Here is a 20,804-nt window from a genome sequence, read left to right as displayed (position 1 = left end):
GTGCTTGTGCTTGCAATTGTCCAGGCCTCTGTTTCCCACCCATCGCTGATTCCTGACATAAATCCCAACGTTCACGTGCTTAGTCAGAGTGGAGTTGGGGGTGAGTTTTAAGTTTCATTTTGGAAAGGAAACTGCCATCCTTACCTAGTCCGGCCAACATGTGACTCCAGACCCACAGCAATGGGGTTGACTCTTAACTGCCCTCTGGGCAATTAGGGATGGGCAAGAAATGCTGCCTGGCCAATGGTGCCCTCATCAAGTGAATAAATTTTAAAAAATCCAACAGTTACCCCTGGGTTACTTTAAGATCATGAGGGATAGGAGCTGAAGTAGGCCATTCAGTCTGCTATGCGATTTGAGGCTGATAACCTGAAATGCGCTTTCCTTACTGTTAATAACTACAAATTAATCGCTTATTAATATTACTGATTAATATCTCTGCCTTAAATATATTCGATGCCCCAGCTCTCTGAAGTCAAGAATTTCACAGATTCACTGCACTCTGAGAGAAGAAATTCCTTAAAATGGGCGTCATTTTGAATACGCTGGGTATCATTCCACAGCCCCCTCTACCCACTCCATCTCAAACTGGAGTTAATGGTGACAGAGTGTTCAGTAGGAGTGAGGTTACTCTGACTGTTTGGTAGGAGTGAGGTTACTTGGGACGTTAAATGCCTTCAAGGCAGAGATCGACATATTCTTGATCTCACAAGGAATCAAGGGCTACGGGGAGAGTGCAGGGAAGTGGAGTTGAAATGCCCATCAGCCATGATTTAAATGGCGGAGTGGACTTGATGGGCCGAATGGCCATACTTCCACTCCTATGTCTTATGGCCTTATGGACTGAGCCCACGGCAAAGGTTAAAATCAGAGGATCACTAGGCCAAGGTTTAGATGTGAGCTGTGGCAAAACCACGTCCTTTACTCTTTTGCCCGTGATATTTGCTTTCCTTTGTACCAGACACCAAACTTGACGATCTCACAACGCCATTAAGTCAGGCTTCAATTAACATTATCAGACCCAGCTTCTGGAACTGGTTAAGTTCTTCACCAGTCCATATTTTAACCTCTCCGTGCCCAGTTTTCACCTGGAGCTTAAACTTATGAGGTCATTCGGTAGCTCCACTGTTCAGTTTCACTACATTGTTTTTTATTGTCATGGGCTACTTTGCAACATTTGGTGATCATTGTCATTGCAGGAAAGAAAGTCAATGATTCTCACGACAAGTGAGCCTGCATCGTCTGGAGGCAAATAGATGAAGGACAGTAACCTATCCAATTCTACAGCCACTTTTGGTTCCTACAGGCAGAGAGATCCAGTATTCAAATGGAATTTGATGAAAAAAGTGGCCATTCCACTAATTCTGGTGAATAAAAGCATTGTCCAGCTGAATCACAGTTTCTAGTTCTTGGTCTGTAATGCTCTAGCACCTCAAGTGCATATCCAATTAATTTCTAAACATGTGGGAGACTTCTATCTCTACCATCTTTCTAGGCACTGACTTTCAGATTCCCACATTAGAGTCATAGAATCCCTACAGTGTGGAAACAGGCCCTTCAGCCCAACAAGCCCACACCAAACTTTAGAGCATTCCTCTGTTGCCCACCCAGTCTACACATCTCTGAATATTGTGCACAATTTATCACGGCCAATCCGCCTAACCTGCAAATCTTTGGACTGTGGGAGGAACCAAGAGCACCTGACGGAAACCCTCACAGACACAGGGAAAATGCGCAAACTCCACACAGACAGTCGCCCGAGGGTGGAATCATACGCAGGTCCCTGGTGCTGTGAGGCAGCAGTGCTAACCCCTGAGCCACCGTGCCACCCTAACCTTGTCTGGGTGAAATTGTTTTTTAAAACAATCCCCTTTAATCTTTCTCCCAATTTGGCTGGTGAGCTGGTTTAGAATGCCCCGTGATGCCAATATGACGGGTGCAATTCTTATACTAGCTGGGGTTACCATGAAGGGCTCTCCTTCTCAAACTCTCTCCCCTCACCTAAGGCACGGTGACCCTCAGGTTAAAACACCAGCAGCTGTCTCTCTCTAAAGTGTCTGTGCCACAGAACGCTGTCACTAAAGCTGCTGATGGTGGTGGTAGAGACTGTCGCACATCTTTTGCTGGAATGTGTCTTTGCAAAGGAAGTCTGGAGAGAGGTGCAGTGTTTTTTGTCGAGGTTCATCCTGAGCAGCTCCAAAAAATGGGACTCTGTGCTCTATGGTCTGTTCTTGGGGGACACACACTGAGACAAACATCAACTGCACCTGGAGAACCACAAAATTAGTGGAAGACGCTCTTTGGTCTGCCCCTGAATTTTTTTGGTCGTTCAATAGCAAGGAGTTAACCTCAACTGAGTGTTGCAGACTGGCACGTTCCAAGGTCCAGGACTACATGCTGAAGGATGGGCTAAACCTAGGGGCAGCTGCTACTGAGGTGCTGCAGAGAAAGTCCACCATCTGAGGCCTTCAGGTAAATGGGGGTCTGTTCAGTTATTGGATCCTCTCACTGCCTCGATTATGCGTAAATATAGTCTGGTTCAAGTAAGAAATGCCTTTGGTTTGTTTTATGGATAGAATCAACCCCCAATGTTTGTTTGTTTCTGCTTTAGTAACTATTATATCAAGGTATTTTCATAAATAAAGTATATTATTGAAATCAAAGTAAAAATAAAGATCATTTTTTTAAAAAATGAGAGAGCAGTTCTATGGTCTGGTGAGCCAATGGCAACTCTGACTTATGCCTTACAGTTATTGACCTTTCTGTTAGTGGAATTATGGCCTTTCTATACATTCCATCCTGGATATCTTGTGACGCAGTGGCTAGTGTGCCTGTCACTAGGTGCAAATCCCTCTCCAGGTCTCGATAGACAAAGAAGGTGTATATGATACACAAGCGTGCTAAGTATCAATTTACAAACCCTTCCAACACGTCAATGCCTGACAGTAAGAGTGGGACAGATTCCTTGTCAGCTATGTGATAGCAAGGAGTCCCTAACATGGCTATCCTTATCTCTGGGCTCAGCCATTTGAGTGCCCAGAGGGAGCTCTCAGAAGCTACCATTCAGCACATCTGGTCTTTGCATAGTTTTAAAGTCCTCCCCACTCTCACTCAGCCTCTTCTAGTCCAAAGATGATAACTCATGCCGATCCACTCTTTCTGCAGAGCTCATCCTTATATATCACTTTGGTTACCGCCTAGTGTGATCAGCCCTTGCTGAAATAGTCTGATGAGAACTGTACATAGTATTCCAGCTGTACTGTAATTTGAAAATTATAAAGTTCTGGCAAAGCCACCCTACTCCTACTCTCTAGGCTTGGATTTTATTGGAAAATATTCCAAATATACCTTGGACCCTTCATTGCTTTTCCCTGCCATTTCAGGGATCTCTGGACAAACACTGCAAGCTCCCTCTGTGCCTTTGATGAAAGCAAAATACTGCGGATGCTGAAAATCTGAAACACACACAGAAATAGCTGGAGAAACTCAGCAGGTCTGGCAGACTCTGTGGAGATGAAACAGAGTGGATGTTTTGAGCCCAGTGACCCTTCTTCACCAGTTCTACAGAAACCTATACAAATCGTAAAGGACCAGAGAGGGTAAAGACAGGGAGGATGTTCCCAATGACCAGGGAATCCAGAACCAGGAGTTACAGTCTAAGAATATGTGGCAGGCCACTTTTGGATTGAAATAAGGAGAAATTTCTTCATCAGAGAGAGGTGAATCTAGGGCTCATATAGGGCTGGAAATATTAACTCTGTTTCTCTCTCTACAAATGCTTCCAGATACCTGTGTTCCTTTTTAAGTTTCATCATCCTGCCACGTAATGAGTAACAATTCTCTGACATATGAGGAAAGACCAGATTGACTGGATTTGTACTCACCGGAATTCAGAAGAATGAGGGGGATCTCATAGAAACATATAAAATCCTGATGGGACTGGACAGGCTAGATGTGGGAATGATGTTCCCGATGTTGGGGGAGTGCAGAACAATCTATGAATAAGGGGTAGGCCATTCAGGACTGAGCAGAGGAAGAGTTTCTCCACCCAGAGAGTTGTGAACCGGTGGAATTCTCTCCCACAGGGAGCTGTAGGGCCATTTTGTTAGATATACCCAAGGGGGAGCCAGATGTGGCCCTTGCAGTTAAAGGGATCGAGGGGTATGGAGAGAAAAACTGGAAATGGGATACTGAGATTGGCATGATCAGCCATGATCATATTGAATGGTAGTGCTGGGCTTGAAGGGCCTAATGGGAAACTCCTGCTCCTATTTTCTATGTTTCTATGTTATGTGAACCCTTACAACTTCCCTGAATCGAATTTGATTTGCCAATTTTCCTCTTTACCCACCTGACCCAACCATTTGATAGCTTCATGCAGTCTACAGGTATTTCTCTTGCCAACAAGTATCCAGTCAAACTTCATATCATCAGCAAACTTTCCAATGATGGGCCCCAAATTTTGGAAGAGATACTCGACCAGTTAGGGATAATAGGAACTGCAGATGCTGGAGAATCCAAGATAACGAAATGTGAGGCTGTATGAACACAGCAGGTCAAGCAGCATCTTAGGAGCACAAAAGCTGATGTTTCGGGCCTAGACCCTTCATCAGAGAGGGGGATGGGGTGAGGGTTCTAGAATAAATATTCCAGAACCCTCACCCCATCCCCCTCTCTGATGAAGGGTCTAGGCCCGAAAAGTCAGCTTTTGTGCTCCTGCGATGCTGCTGGGCCTGCTGTGTTCATCCAGCCTCACATTTCGACCAGTTAGGGAGTCCAGTACTGACCCCTATGGGACTTCATGAGCAACAGGCTCCCAATTAGCAAAACACCAGCGATCACTATCTCTTCACTTCCTGCAGCTGAACCAACCTTTCATCAAACCTGCCATGGTCCGTCAGTCGCTGTTAATGTTTAGTGACCTGTGACTTTCCTGGTCCCTGTGCAGTGAAGTTATTGAGTGCTGCTCTACTGTCATTGATGCTTAAGAAGTGGATCCAAAGAGGAGTGAGTTCCAAGTCAGAATTCCTCACCTTGTGACCTGTCCTGGAAATGCCCATTATGAACAGTAATATTGCCAGGAAGAGGCTAATGGACAGATTCAGGTGAATGGTCCGGGTCTCGCTCTGAATTGAACGGCCCAAGGCGAACGTGATGATGGAAATTGCGAGACAGATGAGCGAGAGGCTGACTCCAACGAGAGTAATCAGGTGAAGGGCATATTCATCCTGCAAAAACAACAATAAGGTGCTGACTCGCCCCAGCTGGACAAACACCATACACAGCCGGCTAGAAATTCGGCACATTTTCTCTGATGCATCAGGTTTATCATCGATAAGGCAAATTCAGGTAGATTTTTGAATAATGGTGCAGTTATAGAACCATAGAGCTGTACAGCATGGAACCTGAACCTTTAGTCCAATATGCCAATGCGGACCAAATATCCCAAATTAGTCTCGTCCCATTTGCCAACATTTAGCCCATATCCCTCTAAACCTTCCTATTCATAAACCCATCCAGATGCCTTTTAAATGTTGTAATTGTACCAGCCTCTACCACTTCCTCTGGCAGCTCATTCCACACATGCACCACCCTCTGCATGAAAGAGCTGCCCCTTCGGTCCCTCTTAAATACCAGGAAGCCAGCAGCTAGAGGAGTTGAGGCCACAATCGAAGCAGCCAGAACTGGGTTGAGGGGCCGAATGGCCTACAACTCACTGATCTTGTAGCTTCAGGTAATGCCACCCAGAGGCAGCTTTCAGATCGAGAAATGAAGGGGGCCAAGTGTAGGTCCTTAGGTGACAGAGGCAATGGCGGCAGGAACGGATGGTGTGCTCCTTGGTTGAGATGTTCTGGATATCATTGGAGGGTTAGGACTGGAACCAATTTAGGTCTCGGAGCTGAGCAATGGAGGTGACACATTGGAAGAGGATGGATTGGCCAACAGGGTTAAAGAATGCAGAAAGGTTTAAGGTCACCAATGTCTTTGCTTAGGATCATTTTCATTTAAATCAGGCAAAAGCTTTCCATGAAAATTGCTGAGAGTGGCTGTGGTGTACTGATGATATCAGTAGGCAAGTAACGCTGATTCCCAGACTGATATTTTAGGATCAAAAACCGAAATTGCTGGAAAAGCTTAGCGGGTCTCGCAGTATCTGTGGAGAGAAATCAGAGCTAACATTTCAGGTGAGATTATTCACTTTGGAAGCAAAAACAAAAAGGCAGATTACTACCTGAATGGCTGTAAAATTGGGAGAGGGGAGTGTGCAGTGGGATCTGGGTGTCCTTGTGCACTAGTTGCTGAAGGTAAGCATTCAGATACAGCAGGCAGTAAAGAAGGCAAATGGTATGTTGGCCTTCATTGCGAGAGGTTTCAAGCGCAGGAACAAGGATGTATTGTTGCAGTTATACAGGGCCTTGGAAGAGCAACACCTAGAATATTTTGTGCCGTTTTGGTCTCCTTTTCTGAGGAAGGATGCTTTCGCTCTCAAAGGAGTTCAGTGAAGGTTTACCAGGCTGATTCCGGGGATGGTGAGTCTGAGGCATGAGGAGAGATTGACTAGGTTGGGATTGTTTTCACTGGAGCTCAGACAGGAAGTAGTTGATGCCAAAACATTGAATGTATTCAAGAGCAAGGGGCTAGGTTTAACACTTGGGGTCAATGGCATCAAAGGTTATGGGGAGAAAGCAGGGTTAGGTTGTTGAGTTGGGCGATTAGCCATGATTGTGATGAATGGTTGAGCAGGCTCGAAGGGCCGAATGGCCTCCTGCTGCTCCTGTCTTTTGTGTTTCATTGTTTCTCAGAAAGGTTCTGAGTAAGGGTCACCGGGCCTGAAATGATAGCTCTGATCTCTCTTCACCGACGCCACTGGATCTGCTGAGCTTTACTAGTAATATCTGTTTTTCTTTCTGTTTTACAGCATCCGCAGTTCTTCCAGTTTTTATTAACTATTCCGGGAACACAGATTTGAATCCCACCACTGCGCTCAGTGAAATGTGGATTCTTCAAAAAAAAAGGAATTAAAAGCCAGTCTGGCGATGATGCAGTCGATTGTCAAATGCTGCCCTTTAGAGGAGGAAATCTGCCACCTTTGCCTAGTCTGGCCTACATGTGACTCCAGAAACACGGCAAAGTATTCTTAACTGCCCTCTGACATGGCCTAGGAAGTGACTCAGCAAAATGGATGCTCAATCCTGATAAACAGGATAGGATTATTACATAGTACTTAATTATGCTATACATTACGTAACAGTCTTTTGTGAGGCTATCAGGCTCAACATAAAATTAAGTTGGTATTATTGTTAGTTACATGGAATTCTCAACACTAAACATGACTAGTTTTTAAGAATGATCCCAGTGATGAAGGGCGACTCATATGAACTGGGGATGTTGACTTGATAGAATTTAGAAGGATGAGGGGGAATCTCACTGAAACTTACATAATACTGGATAGAGTGGATGTGGTGAAGCTGTTTTCACCAGTAGGAAAGGCTAGGACCTCAGGGCACACTCTCAGAGTGGCCTTTCACAACTGAGATGAGGAGGAATTTCTTCAGCCAGAGGGTGGTGAATCTGTGGAGCTCATTGCCACACAGGGCTGTGGAGTCTAAGTTGTTGAGTGTATTTAAGAGAGAGATAAACAGGTTCTTGATTGTTAAGGGCATCAAGGGTTATGAGGAGAAGGCAGGAGATATCAGGGGTTTGAGAAAGATATCAGCCATGATAATCCTTTCAGATGCAATTTTTTTTACTACAGAGAGATTTAGGGATGGAATTCCAGAGGTCAGGACCCAAACAGCTGAGGGTACAGCTGCCGCTGAAGGGAAATGGACAGGAGGCCAGAATTGGAGGAATGCAGAGATCGGAGAGGGTTGTAAGACTGAAGGGAGGGATGGCGAGGCAGGAAGTCATAGAGAGAAGTTGATAGAATCAGCAGGAGTGTAATTTCTTTTGCAGATTTAAATTGACGTACACTACCTTCATTTCTGCAGGGGACATCAGGACTGCAAAGTTAGCCAGGTGCAAACATCCACAGGTTGTGCTGTTTTGAGAGAAGGTAAGCACCTTGCAGCCTCTCGGAGACCAGAAGCTTCTCTTCTTTGAATTTTCCCAATGGACACAAACTGGAATTCTCTGAGACGTTACTTCCTGTTACCAAACACACAGACACTCATCACCTTGGCTGTTCCTGTCACATTTACAAAATGGGTCTTTGAACTACTACACATCCAATTCACCATCGTCCTACTGAGCCAGCGAGATACAACTGGTGGTGGTTTAACCTGAGGGTCTTCGTGCTTCATGTGAGGGGAGAAGTTGAGAAGGAGAGCCCTTCATGGTAGCTTCAGCTTGTGTGGGAGTGAACCCAGACTGTTGGTACAGTGGCTCAGTGGCTGGAGCTGCTGCCTTACAGTATTGGGGACCTGGGTTTGATTCCAGCCCTGGGTGACTGTCTGTGTGGTCTGTGCACATATTCCCTGTTTCTGTTGGGTGCTCTGGATTCCTCCCACTGTCCAAAGATGCACAGGTTAGGGTTGACTGGCTAAGCTAAATTGCACATAGTGTCCACAGATGTGCAGGCCAGGTGGGATAGCCAGGGGATATGCAGCAGTATGAAGATGGGTTTGTGTAGTTTGTGGAGGGTTGGCCATTTGACTTATTGTAGTCACGAATACCTAAGTACAGTGAAAAGTTTTGTTTTGTAAGCAGTACAGGCAGATCATAGCAAACAAGAACATCAGATCATAGGGTGTTTAGACAGAGCAAGGCGCGCAGGTTACACTGCATAGGAGGTGCGGACTTGATGGGCCGAATGGCCTGCTTTCACACTGTAGGAATTTTATTCCATGGCTCTAATAGACTGGACATCTAGCTAACTGACCAACAAATGTAAGCGTTTGCAAAGGTATTTAAAATACAGCACCAGGCATTGTGACCCTGGCAAGGCAACTGTGCCTTTATATTTTCAGATTTGGATGAGATTATTCATTCATTTGGAGACCACTTGAGTTGTCACAAGATCTTGACTCAAGTGCCTCCTAGAGGCATCCATCCTCACAGCTGGCATGGACAGTGGCTATTCAACCTCAGAACCCATCACAGCGAAACATGAGCTCAATCATTGTCTGCATGCAGCCGGAATAGTGAGCAGGACGTGCTTCCTGTCCAGGGGCACTGAGGTACATAGAAAGCCTCCAACTGATTACAAGAGGTTATTGGCGGTAGTCATACTCAAAGCTTATAAATAATCTCTCGATTCGTAGGAAATCGTAGGCATGTCATTGGGATTCATTAGTCAATAGATTTTATTAAAAATAATTATTTAACAAACTCAAGTGATAGCTTATGATAAAATGAACTATGGGAGGATTCAACCATTAATTCAAGAGGGACGAATGGCTAAATTCTGAAATTTCTATTCCAACAGCTTTGAGCCTTTCCCTTTAATCATTCTCGCATGTAAATTGACAGCTTCCCAAATTACCATGTTTGACATTAACTGCAATCACTTCAGTCTGAGCAGAAACTTTTTCTTATTTTATAGGAAAGTGCACAATGCTGCCTTTCGGATGCAATTTGATTGGTCAAACTGCCACATTTGAAGCAAAAGTCACTTTATCCATACAGAGATAATGGGAACTGCAGATGCTGGAGAATCCAAGATAACAAAGTGTGGAGCTGGATGAACACAGCAGGCCAAGCAGCATCTCAGGAGCACAAAAGCTGACGTTTCGGGCCTAGACCCTTCATCAGAGAGGGGGATGGGGTGAGAGTTCTGGAATAAAGAGGGAGCGAGGGGGAGGCGGACCGAAGATGGAGAGAAAAGAAGATAGGTGGAGAGGAGAGTATAGGTGGGGAGGTAGGGAGGGGATAGGTCAGTCCAGGGAAGACGGACAGGTCAAGGAGGTGGGATGAGGTTAGTACGTAGGAGATGGAGGTGCGGCTTGGGGTGGGAGGAAGGGATGGGTGAGAGGAAGAACCGGTTAGGGAGGCAGAGACAGGTTGGACCGGTTTTGGGATGCAGTGGGTGGAGGGGAAGAGCTGGGCTGGTTGTGTGATGCAGTGGGGGGAGGGGACGAACTGGGCTGGTTGTGGGATGCGGTGGGGGAAGGGGAGATTTTGAAGCTGGTGAAATCCACATTGATACCATTAGGCTGCAGGGTTCCCAAGCGGAATATGAGTTGCTGTTACTGCAACCTTCGGGTGGCATCATTGTGGCAGTGCAGGAGGCCCATGATGGACATGTCATCTAAAGAATGGGAGGGGTAGTTAAAATGGTTTGCGACTGGGAGGTGCAGTTGTTTATTGCGAACCGAGCGGAGGTGTTCTGCAAAGCAGCCCCCAAGCCTCCGCTTGGCTTCCCCAATGTAGAGAAAGCCACACCGGGTACAGCGGACGTAGTATACCACATTGGCGGATGTGCAGGTGAACCTCTGCTTAATATGGAAAGTCATCTTGGGGCCTGGGATGTGGGTGAGGCAGGAGGTGGAGGATAAAGGGGGTGGCCATGGGCACCCGCATGGGCCCCAGCTATGCCTGCCTCTTTGTAGGTTACATGGAACAGTCCCTCTTCCGCACCGACACTGGCCCCAAACCCCACCTCTTCTTCCGTTACATTGATGACTGTATCGGCGCCACCTCTTGCTCCCCAGAGGAGCTCGAACAGTTCATCCACTTCACCAACACCTTCCACCCCAACCTCAAGTTCACCTGGGCCATCTCCAACACATCCCTCACCTTCCTGGACCTCTCAGTCTCCATCTTAGGCAGCCAGCTAGTTACTGATGTCCATTTCAAGCCCACCGACTCCCACAGCTACCTAGAATACACCTCCTCCCACCCACCCTCCTGCAAAAATTCCATCCCCTATTCCCAATTCCTCTGCCTCTGCCGCATCTGCTCCCACGATGAGGCATTCCACTCCCGCACATCCCAGATGTCCAAGTTCTTCAAGGACTGCAACTTTCCCCCCGCAGTGGTCGAGAACACCCTTGACTGGGTCCCCTGCATTTCCCGCAACACATCCCTCACACCCCGCCCCCGCCACAACCGCCCGAAGAGGATCCCCCTCGTTCTCACACACCACCCCACCAACCTCCGGATACAACGCATCATCCTCCGACACTTCCGCCATCTACAATCCCACCCCACCACCCAAGACATTTTTCCATCCCCACCCCTGTCTGCTTTCCGGAGAGACCACTCTCTCCATGACTCCCTTGTTCACTCCACACTGCCCTCCAACCCCACCACACCCGGCACCTTCCCCTGCAACCGCAGGAAGTGCTACACTTGCCCCCACACCTCCTCCCTCACCCCTATCCCAGGCCCCAAGATGACTTCGCATATTAAGTAGAGGTTCACCTGCACATCCGCCAATGTGGTATACTGTATCCATTGTACCTGGTGTGGCTTCCTCCACATTGGGGAAACCAAGCGGAGGCTTGGGGGCTGCTTTGCAGAACACCTCCGCTCGGTTCGCAATAAACAACTGCACCTCCCAGTCGCGAACCATTTTAACTCCCCCTCCCATTCTTCAGATGACATGTCCATCATGGGCCTCCTGCAGTGCCACAAGGATGCCACCCGAAGGTTGCAGGAACAGCAACTCATATTCCACTTGGGAATCCTGCAGCCCAATGGTATCAATGTGGACTTCACAAGCTTCAAAATCTCCCCTTCTCCCACTGCATCCCACAACCAGCCCAGTTCGTCCCCTCCCCCCACTGCATCACGCAACCAGCCCAGCTCATGCCCTCCCCCCACTGCATCCCAAAACCAGCCCAGCCTGTCTCTGCCTCCCTAAACTATTCTTCCTCTCACCAATCCCTTCCTCCCATCTCAAGCCGCACCTCCATTTCCCATCTACCAACCTCATCCCACCTCCTTGACCTGTCCGTCTTCCCAGGACTGACCTATCCCCTCCCTACCTCCCCACCTATACTCTCCTCTCCACCTATCTTCTTTTCTCTCCATCTTCGGTCTGCATCCCCCTCTCTCCCTATTTATTCCAGAACCCTCTCCCCATCCCCCTCTCTGATGAAGGGTCTAGGCCCGAAACGTCAGCTTTTGTGCTCCTGAGATGCTGCTTGGCCTGCTGTGTTCATCCAGCTTCACACTTTGTTAAGTTTATCCATAAACTCTAGTTAAAATACAACAGAAGAATGAATAAAGAAAGGAATTGGCTTCCCTGCAACTCTAATGGAAAACTGAACAGAATAATGTTTCATATTGCAGAAGAGTTGGAGGGCACAAATTGGTTAGCCAAGACAAACATAGGGACATTGAGTAATACAGCATGGAAACAGGCCCTTCGGCCCAACTGGTCCATGCTGACCCTCCATGCTGACCATGGTGCCCACTCGGCTAGTTCCAATTGCCCACATCTGGCTCACGTCCCTCTAAACCATTCCCATCCATGTATCAGTCCAATTGTTTTTAAATGTTGCTATTGTATCTGCCTCAACCACTTTCCCTAGCAGCCCATTCCACATTACGAACCACACTCTGCGTGAAGAAGTTGTCCGTCAGGCCCTTCTTCAATCGTTCCCCTCTCATTTTAAACCTATGCCCTCTAGGTTTCAATTCCTGACCCTTGGTAAAAAAACTCTGTATGCATTCATCCTACCTATGACCCTCATGATTTTATACACCTCAATAGAGTCATCCCTTATTCTTCTACATTCCAAAGAATAAAGTCCTATCCTGGCCAACCTCTTCCTATAGCTCAGGCCGACTAGTCCTGGCAACATCTTCATAAATCTTCTTTGCACACTTCCCAGTTTAACCATGTCTTTCCTATAACAAGGTGACCAAAACTGCACACAATACTCCAAGTGCAGCCTCATCAATGACTTATCTAACAGTAACATAATGTCCCAATCCCATACTCAATGCTTGACTGATGAACGCCAGCATGCTAAATGTCTTCTTTGGAACTCTGTCTACCTGTGACGCCACTTTCAACAACTTACGCACTTGTACTCCTAGGTCGCTCTGTACAACAACACTCCGCTGGACCTTGCCCCTTGCTGCGCTTTAAGGCTACAATCACGTCCTCTCTGGTAATGTGCACATGGTCCAAAACATTCTTAATTGTTTCCCTTATTTCCTTAACATGAAGACGTTTCTTTCCTGCCCCTGCAGTGAGTGGTTAGGATCTGGAATACATCATTAATAATCTGGAATACATTACCTGAGGGGACATGTTCAAAAGAACGTTTCATTGGAGTTTGAATAAACATCTGAAGAGAAAAGAAACTCTCTGCGTTTTGAAGGAGCAGTAAAACAGGTTGATGTTGTTTTTGAGCAGAACCAGCACCAAACAAATCTGGCCAAATGATGACCGTATATGTATTAGATGAGGAAATAGATTTTATCTCCATATTTTTGTGCTTTGCTTCACCAGAAGTGAAGCATAAAGGTTTCCAACTGAAACTTTAAAAGGGGAAAGCCAATGAAAAGTTAGGTCTTGGGGCGTGAAAACTGAAGCCTCCTGGTTTGTTTCAGCTCTGTACCACATACTGGACAGGGGAGAGAATGCCATTGGATCAGAGATTGATACGAGAGCGTTGTGTGAGCGACAACAAATAATTTCTCAAAATTCAAAGGACAATTCAAAAGAAACGCACCTCATTGTGTCTCAAGGTGAAGTTGACAGGTTCGCGCAATCTGGTTTTCAGCATGTTTGCCGCAGTCACTGTCACCACATCTGAGTTTATCCAGTAGTTCTTGCCCATCTTTTGCCTTTTCCCGTATTCTTCATCCACAAAATCCCCATCCAAAATGGAGCCCAGGTTGCTATAGGCAAAGAAACCAACAGCCGCGATACCTGGAAAGGGAGAAAGGGCGGTGAGCGGAAGGAGGCCACACCGGACGCAATGATAACTAATGCAAAATAAGGTGCCTATTGGAAGACGGGAACGCTCAGCCAGTTGGGCGGTAGGTGTGGAGAGAAGGTCAGAGTTAATGGCCTAGATATATAAGGCAAATGTGCAGGAGAAATCAGCTCTGGGTGAGAAATCATTGGGTTTCCTGCCCATCGATGGAAAAGAACATTAGCAAGAGTAGGCCATTCAGCCCCTCATGCCTGCTCTGCCATTTAATACCATCATCGCTGATCCCGTCTAGGCCTTGACTCCACCATCCTGCCCGCTCTCCAGAGCCTATTGCTGATGCAGTGCCCCAGCATCCATTGGACTCTGGGGTACTGAGTTCCACAGATTCATGACCCTTTGAGAGAAGTGATTTGATGGATTAAAGCTCTTTGAGCTACACCTGTTACTGTTTCCTTATCTACTTTCTCCAACTCTTTCAGCATTCCTTACTTTAATAGTGAAAAAGTGGGAGAAGGGGAATGAGAGAAACAGACAAAAAAAAAGAGAATAAGGAAAGAAAGAGAGATAGAAATAAAACTTAGAAATAGTAAGAACAGCCGATGTTGGAGTCAGAGATAACACAGTGTGGAGCCGGAGGAACACAGCAGGCCAGGCAGCATCAAAGGAGCAGGAAGGTAGACATTTCGGGTTGGCACCCTTGTTCACCTCTTTTGTGACTGAGTCTTGAGCTGACGTTATTCCACAAACCTCCATTAAAAAGATTTTATTTTTTTCTCATTTCTTATAGGATATGGGCATCACTGGGTGGGCCCAGAGTTTACTGCCCGTTCCTAGTTGCCCCTTGAGAAGGTGGGGGTGAGCTGCCTTCTTGAGCTACTGCAGTCCGTGTGCTGTGGGTGGTCCCACAATGCCCTTAGGAAGGGAATGCCAGGATTTTGACGCATAAACACCGAAGGAACAGCAATATGTTTCAAAGTGTGGATGGCGAGTGGTTTGGAGGGGAAATTGCACGTGGTGTTATTCCCATTTATCTACTGCCCTGGTCCTTAAAGAGACAAGAGGTTGTGGGTTTAGAATGTGCTGTCTGAGGAGTCTTGGTGAGTTTCTGCAGTGCCCCTCGTGAATGGAGCACACTGCTGTTACTGAGCATCAGTGGTGGAGGGAGTGAGTGTTGGAGATAGTGGCTGGAGCTCCTATCAAGCGGCCTGCTTAGTCCTGGGTGGTGTCAAGCCTGTTGAGTGTTGTTGGGGCTGCACCCATCCAGGCAAGTGAGGAATATTCCCTCACACTCCTGACCTGTGCCCTGTAGATGGTGGACATGGGAGTCAGGAGGTGAGTTACTAGCTGCAGTAATCCTAGCCTCTGACCTGCTCTTGTAGCCATTGTGTTTATTTGGCTAGTCCAGTTCAGTTTCTGCATAAAGCCAAGCTGTTGTTGTACAGCTAGCCAGTTTTACCTGAATAGTTTTGTCCAATGACTGTTCTCCAGTAAAGTTCCATGTTGTTGCTCCTCACATTTAACATCAACCTTTCATTTGCTGAAGTGTCTCCGTGGTGAACCTGTATTTTGAGACCTGAAAATGTGAACCACAGAGTGATTTGTCTGTTAAAGATCATCTTAGATTGTATTGGAGGTCCAAAATTATCTCGGGGAAATAAGCGAATGAGTCTAAATCCTGACTTCATCTACAATGTGAGCTAACACAGTGTGGAGCTGGATGAACACAACAGGCCAAGCAGCATCAGAGGAGCAGGAAAGCTGGTGTTTTGGGCCTAGACCCTTCTTCAGAAATGCGGGAGGGGAAGGGGGTTCTGAAATAAATAGTGGGGTGGGGGGGGGGGGAGGCGGATAGAAGATGGACAGAGGAGAAGATAGGTGGAGAGGAGACAGACAAGTCAAAGAGGCGGCCAGTAAAGGTGAGTGTAGGTGGGGAGTTAGGGAGGGGATAGGTCAGTCCAGGGAGGATGGACAGGTCACGGAGGTGGGATGAGGTTATTAGGTAGGAGATGGGGGTGGGCCATGAGGTGGGAGGAGGGGATAGGTGGGAAGAAGGACAGGTTAGGGAGGCGGGGACGAACTGGGCTGGTTTTGGGATGCTGTAGGGGGAGGGGAGATTTTGAAGCTTGTTAAGTCCACATTGATACCATTGGGCTGCAGGGTTCCCAAACGGAATATGAGCTTAATTAAAAAAAAAGGATCCATAAATACATAAAAGAGCAGGCCTTTTGAGCCTTCTCAACCAATCTTAAATCAGCACCACACCTTTTCCAACATTAAGATATCCCAAAGCCTATGAAATGGAGTTTTGCAGTGGGGAAGGAAATGGGGCTGGGCATTTGCGCACAGCAAGATCCCACAAACAGTGGGCGAGGCTGGATTTTATTTCTGTCAGATGGACGGGGACAGTAATTAGGGTGACTCCCCGACTGACCATCTTACAAATCACCCCCAAGCCCACCCCAGAACACGATAACTGGGGGCACGGGCACTGAAATTGAAGATACTGTTCACTGGTAAGTGTCAAGACTACATCTGGCTCCCATTGGCTCCCCCAAGGGGGCTGACAGGCTTTGTTTAAATCATATAAGACTTTCATCGGATGAATTTAGGTGCTGCCACTTGTGCAGGAGATTAAGAAAAAACTGTGAGCTGTAAATGTAGGACAGCCAACGATAAAACTCTTTCTCTCATTTGTTTCTTTTTGAACTCGTGGCATGTGGGCATTGCAGGCTGGTTCAGCATTTATTGCCCAGCCACAGTTGCCCCTTGAGAAGGTGGAGGTGATCTGCCTTCTCAAACTGCTGCCGACCATGTGGTGTAGATAGACCCACAATGCCCTTGGGGAGGGAAGTCCAGGATTTTGACCCCAATGGCACTGAAGAAACAGCAATATATTTCTGAGGGAGAGAGAGAGAGAGAGAGAGAGAGACACCTGGTGGCGAGTTTAATCTGAGGGTCATCACACCTCAGGTAAGGGATGCATTTGAGAAGGCTTGGCTTTTATGGTAATTCCAAAGATTTGCACCATGGGAACAGAAGTGACATGGGGACAGGGGAGAGAGTTGAATTTGGTTTTAAAAACACATGGCAAATGGGAACAGGAGTAGGCCATTCAGCCCTTTGAGCCTACTCCGCCATTCAATATGATCATGGCTGATCATCGAACTCAGTCCCCAGTTCCTGGTTTCTCCCTTAAGAACTATATCTAGCCGGCTATATCTATTTCTTGTGTTGTATGAGAAAAAAATGAACAAAAGCTGACATAGTTTCTGGTCACACCTGAGGCAAACACCTCAAATGGTTGCTGTAACCATCTATTTCTCCTGAATGTAAAGGGTGAGAAAATTGAACATCATTATAATTATTTTAAGCATTACAGGGCTTGGGTTGGGGCTGGATGATTAAGCACAAGACGCTGGTGGATGGAGTTCAGGGGAGGCAATGGCCAAGTGGTATTATCGCTGGACTGTTAACCCAGAAACCCAGGTCATGTTCTGGGGACACCATGGAAGATGGCGGATTTGAATTCCATAACTTAAAAAAATCTAGAATTAAGAGTCCAGTGATGACCATGAATCCATCATTAATTGTGAGAAAAACCCATCTCATTCACTGATGTCCTTTATGGGGGAAATCTGTCATCCTTACCCAGTCTGGCCTACTTGTGACTCCAGACCCACAACAATGTGGTTGACTCTTAACTGCCCTCTGGGCAATTAAGGATGGGCAATAAATGCTGACCTAGCCAGCAATGCTATGAATGAATGAAGTCAAGAAAGTTAAGACTCAAAGTAGCAATGATCTTGTGGTGCAGTGAAACTGTCCCCCTGTGCTTGGTGTAAGACTTCTTTGCGAGAGAAGTGGCAGTGCATTGTACCGTTGCAAACAGGCCTTTGGACTACAATTCAGTTGCGCTTTACCCAAAGACTCTGTTGATGTTGTCAACGTCCCATTAGGTTTATTCAAGGCTACAGCCATCATCGAACTGGACGTGGTCCGTAGCAGCTTCGAGGCTGCAGTGTGTTTGGTTTCAGGCTCCATGCTCTCCCATTGCGGCATGCTGACAATTCTCTCTGTGAGATTAGCAATTTCCTGTGAATGAGAATGCAGGCATCTATCACCAGGTGCTCCAAGCCCAGTGGTTAAAGGACAGCATTGACATCGGATATCAACACCATGTTGGTCTGTTTTATATCTGGAAGAAAGTGGACATTCTCCCAAGAAAGTTACACTTTTCAGCAAACAAAAACTATGAACAAGTGACATCTGTTCAAGTACACAAACAGGAAGTTGGATACCAGGAACTGAATCATAGTTATTTGTCAATACATGCAGGCTGTTTTATTTTCATTCACCAGTGGAACGAGGGTGTTGCTGATCAGCCCAACATTTATTGCTCATCCCTAATTGCCCAGAGGGCAGTTAAAAGCCAACCACATTGCTGTGGGCCTGGAGTCACATGTAGGCCAGACCAGGAAAGGATGACAGTTTCCTTCCCGAAAAGGCATTAGTGAACCAAATGTGTTTTTCCTAACAATCGACACTGCATCCAAGACCATCATTAGACTCTCAATTCCAGACTTTTTTTACAAATTCAATTCAAATTCCACTACCTGCCATAGCAGGGTTTGAACCCATGTACCTGATCATTACCTGCATCTCTGCATTAACAGTCTAGCCATAACACCACTGGGCTATCACCTCCCTTGGGTAACAGTAATTAGGATCCTTGAGGGGTTTGAGTGATGTGCCATATGGTAAGAAATGTAATTGAATCAAACAAGAAGTCCAGGAAGGCCCATCTCACTTTTGGGAGTGAGTTTCTCATTACTCAGTTGTGAGTTGCCATTTTAAGGGCATAGCAGCTTGTTAAAATGCCTCATTAATACATCATAACAAAGTGTGGAGCTGGATGAACACAGCAGGCCAAGCAGCATCTCAGGAGCACAAAAGCTGACATTTCGGGCCTAGACCCTTCATCAGAGAGCTCTGATGAAGGGTCTAGACCCAAAACGTCAGCTTTTGTGCTCCTGAGATGCTGCTTGGCCTGCTGTGTTCATCCAGCTCCACACTTTGTTATCTTCAATTCTCCAGCATCTGCAGTTCCCATTATCACTCATTAATACATCATCTTGCTTCATTAGTGACGGGAAAGTGACTGGGACAAAGTCCAGGATTGGGTGGAGTCAATGTCAATTCGAAGGGCAAAAGCATGATGTCCATGTCTTCTGGATGCTACAATATCGAAGGGGCCAGGATGTAAGGCAGCATCCAGCTACACTTCATTTCCACTCACCCATTTGCAGCATGCAGAGAGGGAAGATGCTTATATTTCAAATGATAGTCAAAGGTGATTTTCACCATGCCACAGTGCTCCCTGGCCAACATATCTGCTTTGGGCGCTCAGCACAAGCTGGAAGAACAACAGCTTGTTTTCCACTTGGGGACCCTGCAACCTTCTGGGCTCAATATCGGATTCAATAATTTTAGGGCCTGAGCAGCTCCTCCCACGTCTTTATCCCAGCCCGCAAACACCAGACCTTGTGGGCTACTACCACCAGCAACCCTTTGTCAGCCATTAATGGTCCCCATTGGCATCTGCTCATTCTCCCAGACTGACCTTTATTCAGACCTTTGTGTTCGCCCCAATGTTTTTCTCTCCCTCTGGGCTCCATCTCCACCTATCATTTGCTCCAGTGCTGAAGAAGGGGCAGTAGACCTGAAATTTTGACTCCGCTTTCTCTCCACAGATGCAGCCAAACCTGCTGAGTTTTCCCTGCAATTTCACATTTCCGCCATTCCACATGCCCCTGACAATCGAACGCTGACATCTCGGTGATGCTGAAGTTAGCAGCAGTGACTGAAAGAGAGGCCAATGTTTGCCAAAATGGATCATTCACTGCGCAACTTCCAAAGGATGTGCAGACCCATTACATCAGCATCTGCCATAAATGTTTGATGATAGCATCTACTGGATGGGGAAAAGACCCTCCATACATTCCCATGCAACACATTGACCGATCTGAGCCACCTTGTCAACCAACCAGTACTCCTTTCTCATGTAAGATAAATCGTCGGCATTCTTGCACCTGTCCTGATGACAGGACGGTGAATTTTGGCAGCGTGTCTCTATTTCCAGCTCTGGGTTCAAATCCCACTTCAAGACTTGATAGTCAAGGAAGTTGCTTTCATAATGTGGTCAAACAGGCTGATTGCCAACTTGCAAATATTTCTGACATACACCCATGGCAGGCAGTAAGGGTCATGGGAAAGAAATCACAGCCTCCCCCATCGCCAGCCATAGCTCCAGGGCAACTTGGATCTTCTGAGTGAACTAAATCACATGCCAACAAATTTTTTTAAAATCCCTGAGGTTTGAGGTGTGGAAAGAGTCTACACTGTTCTTCATACCCTTAGGGCATGCCAAATCATTTTACAGCCAATTAGACATATTTGAATTTCAATCGATATTGCAAAGTAGCGGAAAACATACACAGTATGATCCCACAGAAAAGGTATCAATTAATCTTTGAGTAAAGTTTAACCATTGACTAGAATACTCTGTCCTTCAGGCATTTTCACATTAGCTTGAGGGGATGGCTAGAAAGAAAGACCAGGATTTAACAGAGATAATAAAATGTGAGGCTGGATGAACACAGCAGGCCAAGCAGCATCTCAGGAGCACAAAAGCTGATGTTTCGGGCCTAGACCTAGGATGAAGAGTCTAGGCCTGAAACGTCAGCTTTTGTGCTCCTGAGATGCTGCTGGGCCTGCTGTGTTCATCCAGCCTCACATTTTATTATCTTGGATTCTCCAGCATCTGCAGTTCCCATTATCCCAGGATTTAACAGGTCATGTTCCACTGGCCAGGAGCAGCCCAGGCTGGGTTGATTGTGAGATTTCTGATCTCACAGATTTTACTTGCAATTAACTGCTCACAGTCAGAACCCTTGTCTCTGTAAGGGA

At 46.6% G+C, this 20,804-nt stretch overlaps 1 protein-coding gene across 2 annotated transcripts in view; it reads right to left on the bottom strand.

Moving 5' to 3' along the window:
• The window catches only part of LOC125447445 (adhesion G protein-coupled receptor E3-like), a 79,488-nt gene that overhangs the window by 39,724 nt on the left and 18,960 nt on the right, over window positions 1-20,804 (bottom strand). For both annotated transcript variants that reach the window (XM_059640043.1, XM_048521789.2), the window contains exons 7-11: window positions 17,759-17,930; window positions 15,295-15,411; window positions 13,632-13,831; window positions 7,978-8,148; window positions 5,034-5,228 (exon numbers count right to left, since the gene is read on the bottom strand). In XM_059640043.1, coding sequence (XP_059496026.1) covers window positions 5,034-5,228; window positions 7,978-8,148; window positions 13,632-13,831; window positions 15,295-15,411; window positions 17,759-17,930 — 855 coding nt within the window. The remainder of the gene's footprint in view (window positions 1-5,033; window positions 5,229-7,977; window positions 8,149-13,631; window positions 13,832-15,294; window positions 15,412-17,758; window positions 17,931-20,804) is intronic.

Source organism: Stegostoma tigrinum, chromosome 35 (assembly GCF_030684315.1).
Source record: "Stegostoma tigrinum isolate sSteTig4 chromosome 35, sSteTig4.hap1, whole genome shotgun sequence".
Lineage (NCBI taxonomy): Eukaryota > Metazoa > Chordata > Chondrichthyes > Orectolobiformes > Stegostomatidae > Stegostoma > Stegostoma tigrinum.
This window is presented reverse-complemented; position numbering and strand designations above follow the sequence as displayed.